The sequence below is a fragment of the Psittacula echo genome, assembly GCF_963264785.1.
Source record: "Psittacula echo genome assembly, chromosome: 14".
NCBI lineage: Eukaryota > Metazoa > Chordata > Aves > Psittaciformes > Psittacidae > Psittacula > Psittacula echo.
Window position 1 is genome coordinate 7,042,722 of NC_137750.1, and position 20,059 is coordinate 7,062,780.

Consider the following 20,059-nt stretch of genomic DNA (forward strand, 5'->3'; position numbering starts at 1 on the left):
GGCAGCCGCTGCCGCCATCCCCCGTCCCCGCGCCGGCAGCTCTCCCTGCCTGCCTCCCTGCTGTCAAAGCCGGCCTCGCAGGTCCGAGCCCTCCCTCCCCTCCTCCCGCATCCCTTCACTCCTCCCTCGACCGCGGCTCCTCCTCCGCCAGGCCTCCCTCCCGCCCTGCCACCGCCCCGCGGGCTCCTTTCTCCTCCTCCTCAGTCTCCCCTCCTTCCTTATCGCCGTCTGCAGCCCCTTCCCCACTTCACCCCTTCCCTCTTATCCTCCTGTGTCATCCCTTTCCCTACCTCCATCCCCTTCCCGGCTTCCCCTACACCCTCCCTCATCAGCACTCCATGAGGCCCCACGGCAGAGCACGGCATTCCTCATTTTCCCCTTCTCTTCCGGCCCTTCCTCACTCTCCTGTCTGGCTTAGGCTCCCTCCACCTTCTCCACTCCTCGCCTTCCTGACATTCCCCTTCTCTTCTTCCCCACCTTTTGCTTTCTCTCCCCCTTAAGCCCCATCTTGCCCCTTCTCCCTGCATTCTTTGTCCCCTGAAGCCCCTTTGCTTGGCTGCTCTCAGGCACAAACCCTGTAACAGCTCCAGAGAGCCTGGTCCCAAGCCCGGATGGTCTGGAAGAGCAGCAGGATGCTGGGGACTGGCTGCCTCCAGCAGCCCTAGTCCTGGGTTGAAACAGGCCAGGAACAAGCAGGATTGTAACAAGTGGCCTGTGCAAGCACCTTGTAACCAGCTCATTGCACATAGCGGCCCATTAACCCTAATGGAATTCTACCCACCTGCAAGGAGAGGTGGGTTTATAACCTTGGGGACTGGGAATTCAGGATTTGGCTCTCACTGACCGCTTTAAAGCAGCTCTTTGAGGCGATTCAGTGTTTCCTTTGAAGCTATCCCCACTGCTTTCAGCACTGAACTGCAAAGCAGGGCTTCTGGGTGTCGCTACGTTACATTTCACATGCTCAGCCCTGCAAACCTCCTTTCTTCAGAGGAAATGAGGTAATTCCAATGGGTTTGGCAAAAGAAAGCAATCTGCTCACTCCCAGCTGAGGCAGACTCTGGGAATTCTCCTTTGCTGGCATATAACCTGGACAGGAATCACTGGTGTTTGATTGTACCGAGTGACAGGTCAGATCTGAGACATCCATGTGAGATCTACAGGAAAACGCTTTCCCAGTACTGCGTTGCCTGGCTTTTGCTGCCAAAGAGCCAAGGGATCTGCATCCAAGCACTCACTCATATGGCAACACTACATAGATAAATGACAATCATTTCTAGTTAGGAGCAGAACCCTTCTCACAGGCAATTCTTTTGCACAATTCATAGAATAGCTCGGTTGGAAGAGACCTACAAGAACCACCATAGAGTCCAACAGCTTCTAGAGCTGACCTGAAGCATGCTGTTAAGGGCATTGTCCAAATGCCTCTTCAACACTGACAGGCAGGGGAAAATGAAGGGTTTCTCCTTTCTGTATTAAAATTGCTTAGAAAAAGATCAAGGAGCCAGTCAGAGGTGGCTTTCACACACACGCACACCCCAAGACTGCTTGATTATCTGTGCTGAGTTATAAATGCCAGGTTAAAGGAAAACCCTCAATCCTGGTCTGCAACTGCATTAAAGCAAAAGCCTTCCCTAAATTCTGGGGATATATTGATGTGTATAGAGAGGTCTATGAGAGAGAAAGGGAAAGGAATAATCTACTACTTCTCTTTCATTCCCTGCTTTATCTCCCTCCTCTGCTGCTGTACCCATGAGCTCAGTACTAGCCACTGCTTTAATCACCCAGGGGCTCCCAGCTGTCTGTCACTGCTGGACTGGATGGAGTTTTCTGACACAGATCCCATCTTTTCTGGATGCACACTCTGCTGCTCTTGCATGAACATCTTCTATTGCCTTTCCTGTTGGCAGCGCTGCAAGGTAATGCAGTCCAGTAAAAACCCAGGGGTTCCATCACACAGAAGGCAAATAAACACTAAAAAAATCATCTAAACCCACTGACACATGAGCTTATTTGGACCTTGGAGTCTCTGATGGATGCCAGGGCTGACAAGGACAAATAAACCCCCTTGCACCAAACTCCACAGTAGCAAGGAAGAGAAAGGCCACCTTCTCTAACGCTCATTGCCCTAAGCTGAAAAGCAAGTACGAAAATCCCAAGTCTTTTCTGAACTTACTTGTATGTAACAGACCTGTTTCCTCCTCAGACCTCTGCAAATCCTCATTTCCCTCAATCTTAAGCTCCTTTCACCCTTTGGAAAGACACAAGAGCTTGTCCTTGATCAAAAGAAGAGAGAAACTCACATCCAAAGCCCTTGTTTCTCATCAGGGTGCAAACCAGGATGAAGAGCTAGGGAAGACACAATGCTAAGGTGATGCTACGGGACTATTGGTATGGGGTTTCCCCTCTCACAGCCCCATCGAGGGAGCTTAGAAACATCCCCCTCCTTGAAAAGCAACCTATCCAAACCCACCAAGGCAGAGAAGGCACCAACATCCCCTCTGACGGGTCCTGAGACTTGCTCAAACAGAGAAGCCCGTGGCAAGGCCAGGACACCCTCCACATCCCGGCCAGCGCTGCAGCAGCCCCGCTCCCGGCTGCCCTCCCCGGGATGCAGGAACCCAGCCAGAGGCATCATCGCAGGGGGAAACTGCGGGGAAGCTCCTTCCTCAGCACCCTGCCAGCCCCAAACCCAGCTCCCTACAGCCCCAGGCAGGGCTGGGCAGAGAGGAGGAGGAGGAGGAGAAGGAGGCCGGTCTATCCTCGCCTCCCCCTTCCCTGTCGCCGGGTTTCCTTGCAGCATTTCCATGCTAGAGGTCTCCACCGAGCTGCGGAGAGAGGATCTGCCTGGCTGCGCCGGGCCCTCTTCCTTCCTTTGTGCATCCCCCAGCCCCGGGCAAGCCGTGTCCCCCGCCCCGGCCGCCACGTCCCCGCTTCATCACCTCCGGAGCCTTCCCCGGCCCTGGAGGCAGGAGGAAGCCGCCTCCCCGGGCAGGCAGAGCCGGGGGAGCGGCAAGGCACCGGCTGCCACGTCGTGCCACCCTCTTCCCGGCGCGGGCACCGAGGCCGCATCCCCGCCCGCATCCCTGCATCCCTCCCCGCTCCGCTCCGCGGCGGCGGGGTCGCCTTTGGCGGATGCTGCGCGCCTCCCGGGGCCGCTGGTGCTAAATGCTGAGCGCCGACAGGATGGAGGAGTTTCAGAGCGAGGAAGAGGAGCCCTGGTACGACCAGCAGGACCTGGAGCAGGGTAAGGATGGGGACACCCCGCAAGCTGCCAGGGATGGTGGGTTAGGGGGATGCGGAGGCAGAAAAGGGGGCAAATCCTGGGTTCGGGAGGGTGGGATACCTTCTGTCAAGCATTGTATTTGCTTGGCAAAGCCAGCTCCTCATCCTGCCGCGGCACTTCTATGGAAATCTCATCTCTGCTGCTCCAAATCACTGTCCTAGCCATGGAAAGTTTAAATCCAATGGAGAGAGGCAGGGAGCCCAGATCTATCGTGAGCAGCAGGGTGGTAAAATCCTGGTGTGTTACATCCACAGGGAAGCTGGTTCCCCAGAAAACTTGCTGCAGGCAGAATCAAAGATGGGCAGTTAGGACATTGCTTTCATCTCACAGCAGTTGCAGGTAGAGTTAGCACACACACTAGTAGCTAGGAATTAACACATCAAAAATACTGTGTTGCTATGTTGAGGATGCTGAAAGTGTCTCTCAAAAGCTTTTGTTGGCCAAGCCCAAATCCAAAGAGATCTTCATCTTTTAAGTCTCCTCATTACTTCTAGAGGTTTTTCCAATCAGCCAAAAAGCAGGAGAAATTGGGAAAGAGAAGACAAAATCAAGGCCAAGTTTCAAACAGCAAAAATAGCTTTGCAAGAAGAAAACATTCACTCACAGTTTGTTTTAAAGCAGCTGTACCTACGTTTGCACTACTTCTGTGTAATGCTTATCCTGAGGCTGGATAATCAGTGGCTGTGGGAACTTGGGGCATCTATTCCTTATCTTAACATTTTGACTCAACACACAGTAAGTAAATAACTGGAAGAAGTCCTGCTTAATGGCAGTTGGCCCAGGAATGAACCAAACTGCTCAGTCAATCCACAGGGAAAGATTCCTCCCTGAATCCAGTACCTCTCCATTGCACTCTAGGTAGTTATAGATGTGCTTTGGGCTGTCAGCAGGGACGTGCGGTCCAGCTGCAGTGCCTCTGCCCACCATCGCTCCAGGACATTATGTCATGATTGAAAGTTTACACTACTTCAGCTGCAGGGCAGAGGCCCAGCAAGGAATGAATCCAGCTCCCCAGGGATCGCTGCAGCTGGTTTTCAACCCCAGTTTATCAGCAAACAAGAAGTACCCATAGCGGGATGCTGGGTCCTGGGCTATGGAACACAGATGAAGCCAGGGCAGAGCATGGAGATGGAGCTATCAGCTGAATAAACAGTGCAGTCTTTGAGTGCTCAGAAATGCACATTGCTGGGTGACGTCTTCCCATGGCTCACAAGGGGCCTGGGCACTGCTCCAGGGGCGGGATGCAGGCTGAGGAACAGCAGAATCATGGATGAATATAGGGACAGTTGAACAACACAGGACAGATTGATTCTGAGCGCAACGCCATCCCTAGTGTCAGGTTCATGAGTCAGCACTGGCACCTTACAACTGGCTTACAACAATAAAACCACCTTCCCACTGTAGGCCAGGTTCCTCACTCTGTCCCGGCAGTGTAATGCAGAATAACTGCCTTCAGATGATGGATTGATGCTGGGACAGAATCCACTTTTGAGCACATCCAGGTCTGGAAGAAAACAGACTCAAAACAAAGCCCAGCGGTGGGATTTGCAGCCTCCTGTATGAAGAGGGGCTTCACAGGCTTGCACAAACACAGGAGGAGGGATGAGGAAGCCTCTAGCTAAAACCAGCCAACTGGAAAGGTCCTACAGGGTAATTACAACCGTAATTAATTTGCATGATGCACAAAGCATCATGAAGGGCAGTGCCAGACTTTGTCCACACACTCTGAGTCTTTGCATGATAGCCATAGCAGTATCCAGAGGTCTCTGGTGACAGCACAGCTGTGGAGCTGTTGGTTTGGAAATGGGGGGTGGAAGCAGAGTGTAAGACATCCCATGCAGCATGGGCATGGACCAGCATTACTAAGAGGATAGGAATGCCCACAGCCCAGGATCGCACAGAAACCCACGCCTGGCAGGCAGAGGACAAAAGCAGAGGCTTAGAGACTGTTCCTTAGGAGTGAGGGGTGGGAGAACCAAGAAACAGCCTTGGAGCTGTTTCTCTTGGAGCAAGGAGAGCAGAAAAGGTTCTGCTGTGAACCGGTTGGTCACTGGGCCTTTATCTTCATTTCACAGCATCAAATATTTATGACATTTACATCCAAAACTGTTTGCTAAGCAACAGATGGCTTAACTGGGAGCAATGTGATAACTGTGTTAATTAACCGTTTTAGCACAACAAAGGAAATCATAGATTCAGCTCCACTTCAGTATCTGTTACTTCCCTCCTCATCCTTCACACAGCTTCACCTTGTTGAAGTAACTAATTGTTTGAAGCAAACAAACCCAAATCCCTCTTTCTCCCCCCTTAAAGTGCCCACAGTGGTTGACTGCATCCACCACATGCCTTGGAGGCAGCCAGATCTGATCCCCAGCCTCAAGGCCCTTCCAGCCTCCCTCAAATGAAGCTGGTGCCTTTCAGGTTCCCTTTCCCGTTTCCTAGCATGCTGTAAGCCTGTGTGGTTCAAGGCATTGTATCAGGATGCCTTAGAACACAAAAGTAGGGACTCAAATCCCAACCAGGATACTTAGAAGTGACATGGAAACAGTAGTGGTGTCCTTTGAGGTGTTAAATTCTTATGGTATTGCCTCTGGAAAGGCTTTCTGATTTGAAGAAAGGGGTGAAAATGGAGCTCTGTTTGCTTGGTAGCATGGCTTTGCTTATTGCCAGGCTTTCTAAGCATGAATAGGTGTCAGTCCTGCTCTGGTTCAGCCACAGCCTCACCTTCCATGAGCTGGGGAATCTGTGCCTCTTCGCATTAAAGCCAGAACACAGCGATGATGAACCTTTTCCAGCCATCAAGAACTGATGATGTGGCTCCAGTTGCATCATACCCTGTGCACAGGGTATGCAGCCAGAGCCAGAGAGAATGAATGAGCTAAAATTAGAGAGTCTGAGCTGGGGATAAGTGGGGACACCTTTTCTGTTCATCAGAGGCATTTGTGTGCAGAAGGGCTGTGTGCCAACTCGATCACATCTGGATCCAAACAGAGTAGAGAACAAACCCAGCCACTTCCAGCTTTCACCTTCCCTGCAGCAAGCTCTCAAGAGAAGTCCTCTCTGCAGTCACCCCACTGCATTCCCTGATCTTCCCACTGCCAGCATTCCGGTCTAAGCCAAAGAGCAGGGTGCAGCCCAACAGAAGGGCTCTCAAGGACACCCTTATGGTGTCTAGAGCCTAAATACCACCTAAGTGCTGGGGTGATCCCTCCTGTGTAAATAAAACAGCCTCACACTGCTCTGAGTTAGCCAGAGGACCAGAAGTAGCACAAGAACCAGTGCATCACCTCATTGCCACTGCAAGACTGACCATCCTCAGCCATAGAAACTTTTGGGCCAAACCATCTGCAATGCAGGCTTAGGACTTGATAGCTGTAACCTCTAAAGGTCTCCAGATTTAAGGATCTTATTTTAATTCCTCCTCCTCCTGCCAAGCATCTGATTGCTTGCATGCTAAGAAGGAAAATGACACAAGGTGCTGAGCTTGCACCGCTCCCAACTCATCCGTGTAAAGACACAGGGTCACCAGTGCTCTGGTGACACTAGGATAAAGCCAGGGATGCATTGCTAGCACCCACTAGCACCCATAACTGCATCACCCAGCCTACCTGGGGTACTCCATAGAGCCTCAATTTGCCATCAGCTTTCCCAAAGGATTCAGTGCGCTGGGGAGCAGTTGGTATCCCAAATTCTACCCCTCATGATGCAGTTATCCCAGCTCAGGGGACAAGCCACGCAGCTTGCCTGTCCTCCAGCAGCACAGCAGTTAACTCGCTGTCCTTCCTCCCCAGTGGCAAGCCAGAAGGACGGAGTTTTGCCTGCAGTAGCTGAGCCACTTACTTATTTAGCAGTGCATTACAGCAGGTAGCTTATGGAAGTGGAAAGTTTTCAGTGACTAATTGCCAAGCTGCTTGGGAATAACAAGAGGGACTAGAAAAGTCACAGGAGACAAGGGAATAAGATGACAGCTAGGTTATAGCCTGAAGGGGCGATGAGAGCCTCCAAATATGGGAAGGAAAACCAAAAGAATATAAGAATATGCATTCTTACATATATAATGTATGTATCTTCCTAGAATAAAAATTCCCCTGTTATGGGAAGACAGTAAGAAACAGGGGCATAAGAGAGTCTCACCCAGCAAACTGCACAATCTCCCTCCTGGTTTCTCACAGAAGCTCCTTCCTCCATCTGCTGAACCTCAGGCATGTAATTCCAGCTGTGGGAGGGAGCAGGATTAAAGGGACTGCTGGAAAAGGAAAAAGAGAGGCAAAAGAAAAAGAACCCAAATCCCAAACACAATAAATCAGAGCTTTCCATATCCCTCATCCTGAAACAATCAGCTAACAGTGGCCTTTCTCCTTGGCAAGGCTGTGCACGAAGGATTTATGGTCCAAGTCCTGAAGGACGTTCCCTCCACAGCAGCCCTGAGCCCAGGGGAATGCGAGCCCAGGCACCAGCCGCTAACGCCCTGCATTCAGAGGCTTTTCCTCACATCCCAGCATTTTCCAACCCTCTTCCTTTCGACCTGTACCAACCAGTGCTGGCTGGTGACAGGGGAGATGCACTGATGCAGTGGGACAGTCAGGAGTCACATAGAGCTGTGACAGCACCAGGGTCCGACCCTGCTCCTGCTGAAAGCTGTGCCGGTGCTTATGCTAACACACAGGTTACTCCTGCACACACTCCATCTCCTCTGCTAAAGGACCCTTCCCAAAGCAGCACACGGTATACTGCCACCTTGCCTGACTCCAACAGATCTGTGTGCTCACACCAGACACTTCCTGAGGGCTTCCATAGCTGCTACTTGACCTGCTCAAAAACACGTATCTGAGTCAAGAATTCACTCAAATATCTCCAGTACAAAATAGCCCGGAGGAATGGGACCAGATGTTACACAACTGCTGGTCTTTCACAGCTGGGAATTTCAAACTGATTTTAGGTTAGAGTTTGTTCCAGGTTTTTTTCCCCATGCATATTTAAAGCACAGTTGCAAACCTTCTCTCCAAAACATGACAGTTCTTTTAATGGTTTAAATGGTCTGTTCCTCTGCAGCCTTCTGTGATGTCCGTCTAGTTTATCCCACATGCAGTGCAGCTGCCCTGGCACTGCTCAGTTAACTTGTCTCCTCCCTGAAGGATTCGGTCTGAGTGTGTAGTATCCAGGTCCATGCTGACCTATTCCAGTTATGCAGCTGGTGCTGGAGCAAGGACATTATCGTGCTGTGCTCCAAGTTTTCTTGGCCTGAAAGCAAGCCTTGGATCCTAGGAATGCACATTGGCCTGGAAGGCGGTGGCTGAGCACTGGGCTCTGCAGGATGAGGCAGAACGAGGAAAGTGCAGCACATCCCCCTGAGCATTGGGCTCTGCAGCATTGCTGCTTCAGGAACACTGGTTGGGCTCCTGAAAGAGGCATTGCCCTGCATCCTGCTCAGGACTAGTGATGGACATAAACAACACCATCAAGTATTTAATCACTCCCTTTCCTTGCAAACAAACTGGAAGGCTACAGCACTGCATTCCTCCTGCATAGCTCCACAAATCCATCACTCACCTGAGATGAGAACCTCTCCCCATATGGGCATCATCTCCAGCTGGTACCCACAGCCAGGCACCAGGCACTGGGCTGTGCGTGAGCTTAGCACCCAGAAGAACAGGGCTTCAGAGCATCCTCCAGCAGTGGGTGGGAAGGGAGCAGTGGTGGGGCAGCAGCATGGAAGATGATACACTTTAAAGCCAAGCAGAGGGGCTGCTAGAGAAGAGGCTGCAGGGTTTTGGTGTTGCTGCAGAGGGTCAGACTGTTTTCTCCATCAGCTGTCACACATGGCTGTGGAAGGAGTATATTTTCTGTACTGGTACTTGTGCTTCTGGCACAGGAGGAGCAACAGACAGGAGTAATCAGTAGCCATGATGCTGGTGGTGGTCTTGGTGCAAATGGCAGTCATGCTGGAGCTTGGTTGCTCCCTGAGGTACCAAACAACTCAGGTTCAGTGGTCCAGCAAGGGCAGATGAGTTGCCTGGCAATGGCTCAGAGTAGTAGAGCACGTTGTGTGAGCACGAGAGCTGATGCGGCTGTGGCAGCCCGTTGCTGTGGGCACCATTCCCTGCCACATGAGCACACTGACCTGTCCTTCCCAGGTCACCTTTGCTCGGGGCTCAGCATGTGCACACTGCTGTGGCGCAGCAGCAGCAGCCAACACATAAAGTCTCCCTGGCGCTCATCCTCCTTGTCCATCCCGGATCAGTTCAACCTCCAGAACACACAGGGGAGAGGAGATTGCCACATGGCAGCAATCCATATCTGTGTCTTTAGCTTTAAAAGAGTCAAAGCTTCTATTCACGGTTCTCTGCATCCCAACATAATTAATTAGTCAGAGCTTTGCTGCCTGGAGGAGGGATACAAGCAGGAAAGTACCGGCTGCCTTTCCCACTCCTCTTTCCTCACTGCTTCTCCTCAAAAACTCCACTTGTATGCATTTATTTAGGACACCTTCTGATCCAGGTGCACTATCAGAGCCTCTGAAATGACTGTTTCAGCATAACAAGGCAAACACAGGCACCAAGGCTATTGAGATAAAGGAACAGCAGGGAAAGACGCAGCTGGGGTCCAAACCATGGCCTGATAACACGCTCTGTGTTATCATGCTCTAACAACTTGGCAAAATGCACATTGATTGCTGTGGGCACAGGGATAGGACTGCTCTGTGTGTGCTTGTATAGACACATGCAGCTTAGAAGCAGAGGTAGCCATGCTAGGTCTCAAATGTTAATGTATAGGGGAGGCTTTGGGGCACAGAAAGATAAGAGGGCAGAAAGAAAAGGCAAGCATCAATCAAATAAAAAGCCTGATGACCATCTGTGAATTAAAAGAGGTGATGGAATGGAAACACTGAACAGGACTGAAAAATGCAGAAAGCAAGGAAGGGAGGGCAGGGGCTGGCAAGACTGGAGGGCCTCCCTGCAGCACAGCACAAGCCATGCATTCCTGAGCCCCTTATCAGGGCTTTTCACTCCTTGGTGGTGCCACTTTTGCTCAGGAGACCACAGACAGCACCGAGAGAGCTGCTCTCATTGCACTGTGCTTGCCTTGCCCCCTGCAAACCACCTTGCTCCCCTACTGCAGCTGACTGCAAAGCCCAAGGCAGCTCAGGGGTACGTAACAGATTACACAAGAGAAATAAAAGGGAAAGAAAGGAAGGAAAGCAGCAAGCAGGAAATCCAGCAAATCTCATTATCCAACAGAAACGCTCGTGTGACCAACGTCAGCTCAGCCCAGCTACAGCCACAGGTTGAAAGGAGAGGGAGGAGGAGGCTGTGCTGGCAGGGGCCTCACGCACACCCCTCGTCTGCTCTCATCAGCCCTGCCAGAGACAGCTTTCCCTTTGTTGCACTGGGCTGCTCTGCAAAACAAACCCTCCTGCCTTTTGCTTACACCAAAAAGGCAGGTCCCCATGAGAAACACACAGAACTGGGGAGCAACACCGGAGTTATCCAGTGTAAAAGAGATGGAGAATCCACGCCCCAGCAGTAACGCTGGTGGCTCTCTGAAAGCTCTGCCTTGCCATGGGAAACACTATCTGTGGAATTGGCATGTTGAAAAAGCATTTCCAGGTTGTTTGTAGGATGCTGTCAGATGGCACTGGCTTATTTGCACCCCAGCACGTTCCCTTGCAAAGGCTTATAAGGGCTAAGTACACAGAATGCCTCCTTCACCTCTCATGGAGCAGCAGTAAGTGCTATACAAAAGCTGATCTTCATTGTAATATACGCAGACAGCACAATCCCTTGCAACTAAGAAGAACAATAAATAAATGGCAAGCACATCCTACCCTAGGATAAACCAGCACAGCACCATTTAGATTTCAAAAGGAATAATTGCACCTACCCTTGACTCTAAGTACTCGTGTGTAATGGAGCAGACAGCAAATGCAATTAAATTAAACGTCAACAGCATTAAACATCAGTTCTTAATGCTGAACCTACCCCATCCATCAGCTAACGAACACCTTGAACTTCCTCCAGAGACCTCCACACCAGAGCTCTGCGAGCAGCTCATCCCTGCTCTGAACCAGGTGAACTCATCATCTGCAGTAGCATCGTGTGCATCCTATGCAGGAGCTGCCCTTCCACGCTTCAGAAGGGGCCACAAGTAATTCCTTCATAGATGCTAACTGGAAAAGGATGCAAATACATGCACCATAAACCTCCGCTTTTTGGCACCACAAGTCAAATGACTGCTATCACCCCCTACCTTTCTCATAGGATGAGAACTGGGTTGGTGCATTTAAAGGTGAGGCGCAAAGCACAGCATCCTTCTCACCTGTGCTTGGAGCAGTGGCATGTTCCCTCACAGCCTGAACAAATGAATCCCTTGATGCAAGAGAGGCAATGAGGGGAAGCCCAAAGTGGCTGCTCCAGGTGGCGGCTTCCTCCAGAAAGTCATATTTGTGAGGACCATCTGAATGGCCACTGGATCACCATCATGCAGAGAGCAGCTGAAACCTCCCCTGCCTGGCACCAGACTAGTGCTTCCCCAAAGCCACAACCAGGAGTTGCTGGGGGGGAAAAACCACTTCCAAGCATGGGCTGTGGCAAAGACTGCTCTGCTCAACAGATGCAGGCCAGCACTGGGATGGCAGGAATGGCTTCAAACCCTCTTTGAGCCTCGTTGCAAGTGCCTAGCTCCCCAGCAGCCCCATGCAGTGCACATCTGCCTGTGCCAGTATCGCCACAGAGTCCTGCAGCAGGGGAATACCCAGCAGTGCATTTCTCAGCACCTTCCACTCATATGCAACCTGGTGCAGCTTTTGGATCAGGATTTGTCTTCCAGGTTTCCTCGGTGGCACAGAGCTAGCAGAATTATTGCTGAGCTGCTGCTGATCTCGGCAGCTCCAGGACAGCTGCTCCTGCACGCACTGCCCAGACACGCTCTCCTCCACCAAGCACTGCTGGATTCAACTCCTGCTCCCTTCCCACCATATGGTCTCTCTTCTCTTCCCCTCCCTCCTTGCTCAGGCGCCTTTCCCATGGAAGCTTGCAGGGAAAGGCAGCCTCCATCCCTCCCTCCACTCCATAGCCACAGCTCTTTGTCTGGGGACACGGGGTGTCTTCTTGGCTGGTGTCACTTAGAAGGGTCACATCAGCACTTGTGCTACTCAGAGCCAGAGGGCACCAAGCTGGTGCTGCCCAGGACAGTTTGCATCCACAGCCCTCTCCCAAACAGGATCTGGGCAGCACCAGTGCTCCCATCTTTTAAGTTGGATGTTGCCCATTTCTGAGTGCTGCTTTCAGCACAGAGGCTGTGGAGGGATCACGCACATGGAGCGGACACACTGCAGGCATTCCCAACCACTTTATTTCTCCTTCTGCATTGAAAGAGAAGGGGGAAGGGAGGCATCAGCATATCTGCTAAATTAGGGCAAGTCATACAGCACTGGCTGATCTGGCAGTGGGGAAGCAGAGGAATACAACAAACCATGGGGAAAGCACAGTGCTATCCATAGAGAATCCCCAAACTCCGAAATTGTTCCTTTTCCCCCCAAACTTACTGAAATTTCACATTCAGCCTCAAGTTTCTGTGGTCTCCAAGGAGAGGAGCTGTGTGCTCCCCAGCCCCTGCAGAGCCGCAATTAGTGCAAAGATCAAGAGGGATCTGGTCTAAAGACAACATTAAAGCACTTCCATGCAGCTTCTCCATAGTCCCGCAGCCTGGGGGAGACCAACAGGTTGGGTTGGACTCAGGCACAAGGGGTGAGTGAGACAGGATTACTGGGGATGCTTGGGCTGGCTGGCAGGCAGAGAGTGAGTGAATGTATGTCTGTGACAGCAGCTGAGGCAGTTAAAAGACACTGAAAGAACCAATTCCCCCATGTCCTTCCAGCCTGGGTTCTCCCAGGCCCTTGTGCTCAAAATGGAAACGAAGATTCAATTTCCTCCTTGGAGCTCAGCCCCTTTCTTTCCTCTTTCCCAGCCGTCCCCAAACGCTGACCATTTTCCCCCAGTAAATTATTGCTGACAGAGCCCTTTAAATTACAATGCAGGATCTTGCACTGCCTAATCCACTTAACTCAACCCCAGCTGATTAAATTGGATGCCATATGGTGGGAGAGCACTGGTGTAATCCACAGGGATGGGGACACACTTGACTCATTACCTGGAGCGCAGCACAGAGACTTCTGTGCCGGGGCCCTGCCTGCTGCAAGGGATGTGATCTGCAACACACTGGTCTCCAGCAATGATGCTGGCTCTGGCAAAGGTAGTGGTGCCATTAAATACAGCCCCAAGCAGTTTAAAGGCCCACATTGTCCTTCCTCTCTGGTGGCATCTGGCTGTTCCCTGTCCCCAGCTGGTGCAGCAAACACTCAGTCTCCCAAGGGCACTTTGGAAACAGGGGAAATTTAGTGCTTGGTAGAAGAAAATAGGTGGAAAAGTCCATGGGGAAATGTGCCAATGTCCTGATCACATTGATAGCTGTGACCCTCAGCCCAGGTCACTGTGCAACGAGGGGGATTATAATTAAGAAGGTCACAGCCTAGAATAACAGCCTGCAATGAAGGCCACAGCTGGAGAGCACATGCCTCTGGTAAAAGGGAGATTCAGGGCACACTGAGCAGCTCTGGCTGGAGCACATCTGGGAGCCACCCCTCCCTCACCACTGGAGCCACATGGAAAGGAACATGGGTGTCATCCAAGCTAATAACACAGCAGCGCTTCCAACAATACAGTGTTATCCATCAGGAAAGCCCCATCTCAAGCACTGACAGCACTAATAGCACTGCTCTCAGTGAACACTCACATCCAAGAGGTCAGCGTGAGCCTCAATTTGTGATGTGCCATTCAAAGGATGAGAGATCAGTGATTTCCCAGGCTCAGCACACATCCTAAGCATCTTTCTTCTTGCCTTAGTGACCAAGTATCCCTCTTTCCCAATCAACTGCATCACCAAATCAACACCTAGAAGAAAGTATGGCTGCTCTTAGCCATGGCAGAGCCTTTACAAAACACAGCTGCAAACTAGAGAGGAGCACTGATGGGCTGAGAAAATACCAGAGCAGGAGACCCAGGTCCCCTCACACACTGCAGAATTGCCTCTCCTTAAGCGTCTAAAACTGCCTAATAACCATACCAGAGACAGAAACACACACCAGGACCTGTTGCCTTACCTTTTTCGAGGTCAGGTTTTCAGGCTACCTCTAAAAGAGAAAACTCACCTCTGAAAGAACCAGGAAAACAGAAACCCACATGCTCAGGGGAGGCCAGGCTTTAAGACAACCAATTTCTGTGAAAGCAAAGGGATGTTATCAGAGCCAGCTGAGCTGTCCCAGGCCCACAAACAGCATCACCTGATGTGCTCAAGCTTTGGCCAAAGGACTCACAAGGTCCTGAGGCTTTTTCTTTACCCAGGAGGCAGCAAACCTAGTGTTTAAAGCCAACTATGTGGTCATCTCTTTTCCCCTGCACTTCTCCTAAAGTCCAGCTATTTCAGTAGCTTACAAAGGGTGTTTAGAGGTGGCAGGGAGTGAACATGAAGTGGTTTGTCCTCACCCTGGAGCTGCTGCAGGGAAAGAGCCACAGACCCAGTCAGTGCAGCACACAGCCAGTGCTGCCAGCCCTTGGGGCCACACATGGGTTTATTACTGGTGTCAGTCTATTAACAGTGATGGATGGGGGCTGATGCAAAGGCAAGGCACTCCCTTCATTAGGGATAACAATATCATTTACAAAGCATCCCCAAGGCTCTCATTCTAATGGGTGCTGAGTCCTTTTCAGCCCTACAGGTTTTGGTGATAGGGAATGGAGGTGTTGAGCATCTGCCACAGCCAAGCCCCATGGGCCTGACCCTGGCTATGCGGTGTGCAGTGCAGCCAGCCAGGTACCAAATCATTGCATGGAGGATGTCCTGAGCTTGGCCTCTCCTTGCTCCTGCAGCCCAGAAAGATGGAAGAGGCCAGATCCTGTCTGTCCTATAAGTGTGCATCCGTGTCAAAACTTGCCAATAACACCACCGTCATGCAAAGCATTCCCATGTTTGATGTGGTGGCACATGGGGAGCCACAGGAACTGCAGCAGCTTTGTCCCATCTTGCCTTTTAGACTTGCATTTGGCCGCAGAGCTGGGGAAGACACTGCTGGAGCGCAACAAGGAGCTGGAGGACTCCCTGCAGCAGATGTATGCCACCAACGAGGAGCAAGTGCAGGAAATCGAGGTAGGGACACAGCTGGGATAGGGGTGGGGATGGAGCTGCTCAGTCACCACTGTCACCTAAGGGTCACACTGTCACCAGCTCAAACAGTTCAGATGCCAATAGAAAGGATGTGCCAGAGGGCATGGGAGTTAGAAGTATCTTCTCTATGTGCCTGAAGTGGGATGGATTAAGGACTGGTCAAGCTCATCCCAGTCCTGGAGAGGGCCCCTTTCTCCCCCTAACTGATATTTTCCCACATCCCCACCCTCTGCCCACATGCGCACACCAGATTTTAGCACCAGGTTGCATCTGGGTTACATCTGGCCTTTCCCTGCCCATCCACCAGCCTCCACACTTCTTTCCCTTTGCTCTGCTGCAGCTTTCCCTTCATTCCAGTTATTCATAATCACATTTGTTCCCAGCTGGCCCCTGGGCACCCCCATAACACAGCCCCTTTTGTTAGAGGCACAAAATAGCTCTTTCTGCAGGAGCTGCAATCTAAACCAGTGTTTCAAGCATCCTTTGGGGTCAGGGCAGCATTTCTAAGAGCTCATAGAAGTGATCCTAGAGGCTTAAACCTGCAGTGCCAAGAGGTTTTTCATCCACTGGAAAACTTCTAGGGATCTGCGAGTTAAAAAAGCTTGGAACCCTTCTAGTTTAAAAGGACACAGGGCAGAGTGAGTTCACAAGAGCAGCACATGGTGGCTCTTATAGATAGATCTGAGAGATGACGTCTGAGGACACTGGTGGATGGATTTAACCACCCCCTCCAGAAGCACGTTCACTGTAGGATTTGGGATCTCGTCCCAGCTGAGAGTGATGCCCCAATCCCAGTCTTTGCAGGAGGAAAGCTTGCAGTGGCAGGCTCACAGCAAAGGCTCTGCACACACACAGGAGCCACAGCACTCCTCATATTTCACAGAGTCAGAGCTTTCACCTGAATTCCTAAGGAATTGCATCTCCTGCAATCGATCTGTCAGAAAATCCAGTAACCAACTGCTCCATTTCAGCCAACTGCAGTGAAGGGTCATGGTCCCAGGGGTATCAACTTTCTGTGGGTACTGGGAATAAAAGAGCAGCTGAACAGAGATTGAGCCTAGTGCCCTTCACAGAGGGCAGTTCAATAGTATTTTAGACACAGAAGTATTCAGAGTGAGCAGGGGGTATATGACTATTTCAACCAGGCAGAGGACAAATCAGTCACAGAACACACTATCAGAGGGAACAAGGGCTGCAGGATTTTCTGCCAGTGAAACAACCTGGATTTGGGATGTGGAGTGTTTCTATTTGGCTTTTTCCTGCAGTACCTGACCAAGCAACTGGAGACGTTGCGGCAGATGAATGAACAGCATGCAAAAGTCTATGAGCAGCTGGACCTGACAGCACGGGACCTGGAGCTAGCTAACCAGAAGCTTGTGCTGGAAAGCAAGACATCCCAACAGAAGATACAGTGGTACAGCCTCCCCTCCTCCCTCTGCAGCAATGCTGTGCCCAAAAGACCTTCATCTCCCCTTTCCCCTGCCCCAAAGCACAGTGTGTCCTGGCTATTGAAGCCATTCTCTTATCAGTCAGGTTTTGTGGCTATCTACAACACAAGCTTGTTGCACTGATGCTGGTTAGCAGAGGTCAACCACAGCACAGACACCCTGCAACAAGGGCTGGATAAAGGAGTGTCTGAAGCTGCCAGGAGGAAGCCATGGCAGCCTCTCCTCGGATGTGTTTCCTTGAAGAAGTGGCAAATAATGGTATTAGGGAGGTCCCCAGCACACAGCCCAGCAGCAACACCAGGCACAGATCCAGCATCTAATGAAACGCTGGCTAGTCCATGCTGAAACACCAGTTTATCAATAGTACTTCTTTCCTAAAACAAGCCCATCATCAAGGTCATCCCCAGAAACAACAGACTAAGCCATGTCCTTGCAATGCAGTGTCTTTTGCAGACAACTGTGCTGAGAGGGAGTTTTACAAACTGCATTCACAGCCAGAACACAACTGAATCTCTGCCTGGTCTCTCTGTGTTTCTCTACATGATACACAAGAGGAAGAAAGTAAATAGCTCACCTGTTTGCTTTTAGTGCAGGGATATTCCAGGGTAGTGCTTATGTCCCAGAGGTGACTGGTTTAGCCACCTGGTTTGAGAATAGAGGGTTTCAAATTAACACAATCCTTTGCCACTGCTTTAATCCCTCCTCTCTCCACAGCTTGACGGAAACAATCGAGGGCCTGCAGAACCAAGTGGAGGAGCTGCAGAAGCAGGTGGAGGAGATGAGGAGCCTGGAGCAGCTCCGCATCCGGCGGGAGAAGAGGGAGCGGCGCCGAACCATCCACACCTTCCCCTGCCTTAAGGAGCTGTGCTCCAGCCCCAGGTACAGAGCCCTGCCTGTAGCAACCCTGTCAACCTTCTCCCTCACCTCCTCTGCCTCTGAACAAGGGATGTGGTGGGTTAGACCCTCTGGGGGTGCACAAAACCCCACATACACAGAACCAGCATCTCTGCCTCACTGGAACCAGTTGAGATGGTGCATTTTGTCCTATACGACTTCAGTGCCCCTCAGGAGCACCAGCACCAAGATACACCACATGCTGCCAAGTGCTGTACAAACACTGTCAGCACTATTGCACACTTGATCCTCCTTAAAACCCAGGCACTGTTCATTCACTGACCTCATGAGGGCATTTCTTGCTCAGCTTTGTCCACAACAGAGGCTTCTTTAAATAGATAAGCAATCGATAAGCTTTGTAACTGAAAGCATCCTCTGCCAGAGGATATGAACAAAAGACACTTCTACTGCAGTGGCAACGGGGCTGTTTATGAGGCCATAACCTAACCCCCAGCAAAATCCACTTAATGTCTCTGTGGTTTTTTCCCCCCAGCTCCGCAGTCACATTTTCCCCAGTGCCTCAGGACCTCAGCTTGGTTGCAGCTCTGCAGCTGGCTTTGAAGGTCAGGCTGCCCTCCATAACTTGGGAATCTGTTCAATACCCCCCCGCAGTCCCGCCTCCCAGGGGAGGCCACGGTGCTTGCTCTTCTCCAATCTGTTCTAACTACATAGGATGCCACGGGCACTTCGCTGAGGAGGAGGAGAAGCTGAGGGAAGGGGGAAGTGCTTGTTACCACTCCCCAGGCAATGAAGGGGCAACTCAACCATGTCTAAAGTCTCTACCTGCCTGCCTTGCTGTTTGAATCCTCTCCCACTGTCTCTGGAGCATTTCCCAGACACAGGACAGCAGAGCCTGTGCTTCTGGGTTTTGGCTGGTTGGGGTTTGGGGTTGTTGGCAGATGCAGTGAGTAGTTGGTGAACTCCATGATGCAGTGAGTAGCTGCTGAACTGCAGCAGGAAACACTGAAAGCCTTCTGCTATCAGCTCAGAATGGTGGAACTTGAACGTTCATCATTGCTTCATGGCAACACTGGTGGCTTGTCCACGTTGATGAGTCTTTTACCTTTTAGGGTTTCATTTCCCTCCTGTCTTTCATCACTGCTATCAAATGAGACTGCAGGTTCCCTGGGACAGAGACTGGTCTCTGTCCGAGGGACAGCTCCAGCCACATCTTGTGGTCTTCTGGCACATGGAAGAGGCATATCTCACTCCATTAGCTCAGGTTTGCTCTGGGCACAGTGGAATCACCTACATGACAGTAAGACACAAGGAGCCCCTCGTGGACTCTCACTTGGTCAAACACTATCTAAGATCTTTCTTCTCTTTCAGGTATGAGGACGCATTCCAGATCCACAGCTCTTCCACAGAGTTCAACCAGAAGCCACTGGAGAGGGAGAATGAACGTCTCCAAGCCATGGTGAACTCACTCAGGTCCCAAGTCAACCAGGAGAAGCAGCGGAAGGAGAGGGTTGAGCGAGAATACACCTCTGTTATTCAGGAGTACTCGGACCTGGAGCAGCGGGTGTGTGAGATGGAGAACTGCAAACTGCGCATCAAGGAGCTGGAAGCAGAGCTCCTGGAGCTACAACAGATGAAACAAGTCAAGAAGTATTTACTCAGCAGAGAAGACAACTTATCCGAGGCCCTCCTTGAGCCACTGAATAATGCCCCAGAAGCCGACTACATTGATCTCTCTGAGGAGGAGGGAGGAAAAAGCCATGGGCCATCAATGACACCTTCCCCAAACCACCCTGTCCGCAAGAGCTGCAGCGACACTGCCCTCAATGCCATCGTCACCAAGGATGCTGTGAGCCGGCATGAGGGCAACTACACACTGCATGCTAACAACGTGCGCAAGAGGGGCATGTCCATCCTGAGGGAGGTGGACGAGCAGTACCATGCCTTGCTGGAGAAGTATGAAGAGCTCCTGAGCAAATGCCGGCAGCACAAGGACAGTGTGCGCCACACAGGGGTCCAAACATCCCGGCCCATCTCCCGCGACAGCTCCTTCAGAGACTTCCGAGGAGAGGGACATGAGTTGGAAGAGCGGAAAACCATGGAGAAGACCATCAGCAAACACGTGGAGGCCGTGGACAAGCGGCTGGAGCAGAGCCAGCCCGAGTACAAGGCTCTCTTTAAGGAGATCTTCTCCCGCATCCAGAAAACAAAAGCAGACATCAATGCCACAAAGGTGAAAAACAAGAGCAGCAAATGA

At 51.3% G+C, this 20,059-nt stretch overlaps 1 protein-coding gene across 1 annotated transcript; it reads left to right on the plus strand.

Moving 5' to 3' along the window:
• Positions 1–3,165: 3,165 nt before the first annotated feature.
• CDR2L (cerebellar degeneration related protein 2 like) lies at positions 3,166–20,059 on the plus strand (the record flags this gene model as incomplete). Its single annotated transcript, XM_080629309.1, has 5 exons — positions 3,166–3,244; positions 15,372–15,484; positions 16,768–16,916; positions 17,665–17,829; positions 19,174–20,059. The coding sequence occupies 5 exons, from the start codon at positions 3,166–3,168 to the stop codon at positions 20,057–20,059; spliced, it is 1,392 nt and encodes a 463-aa protein (XP_080485435.1).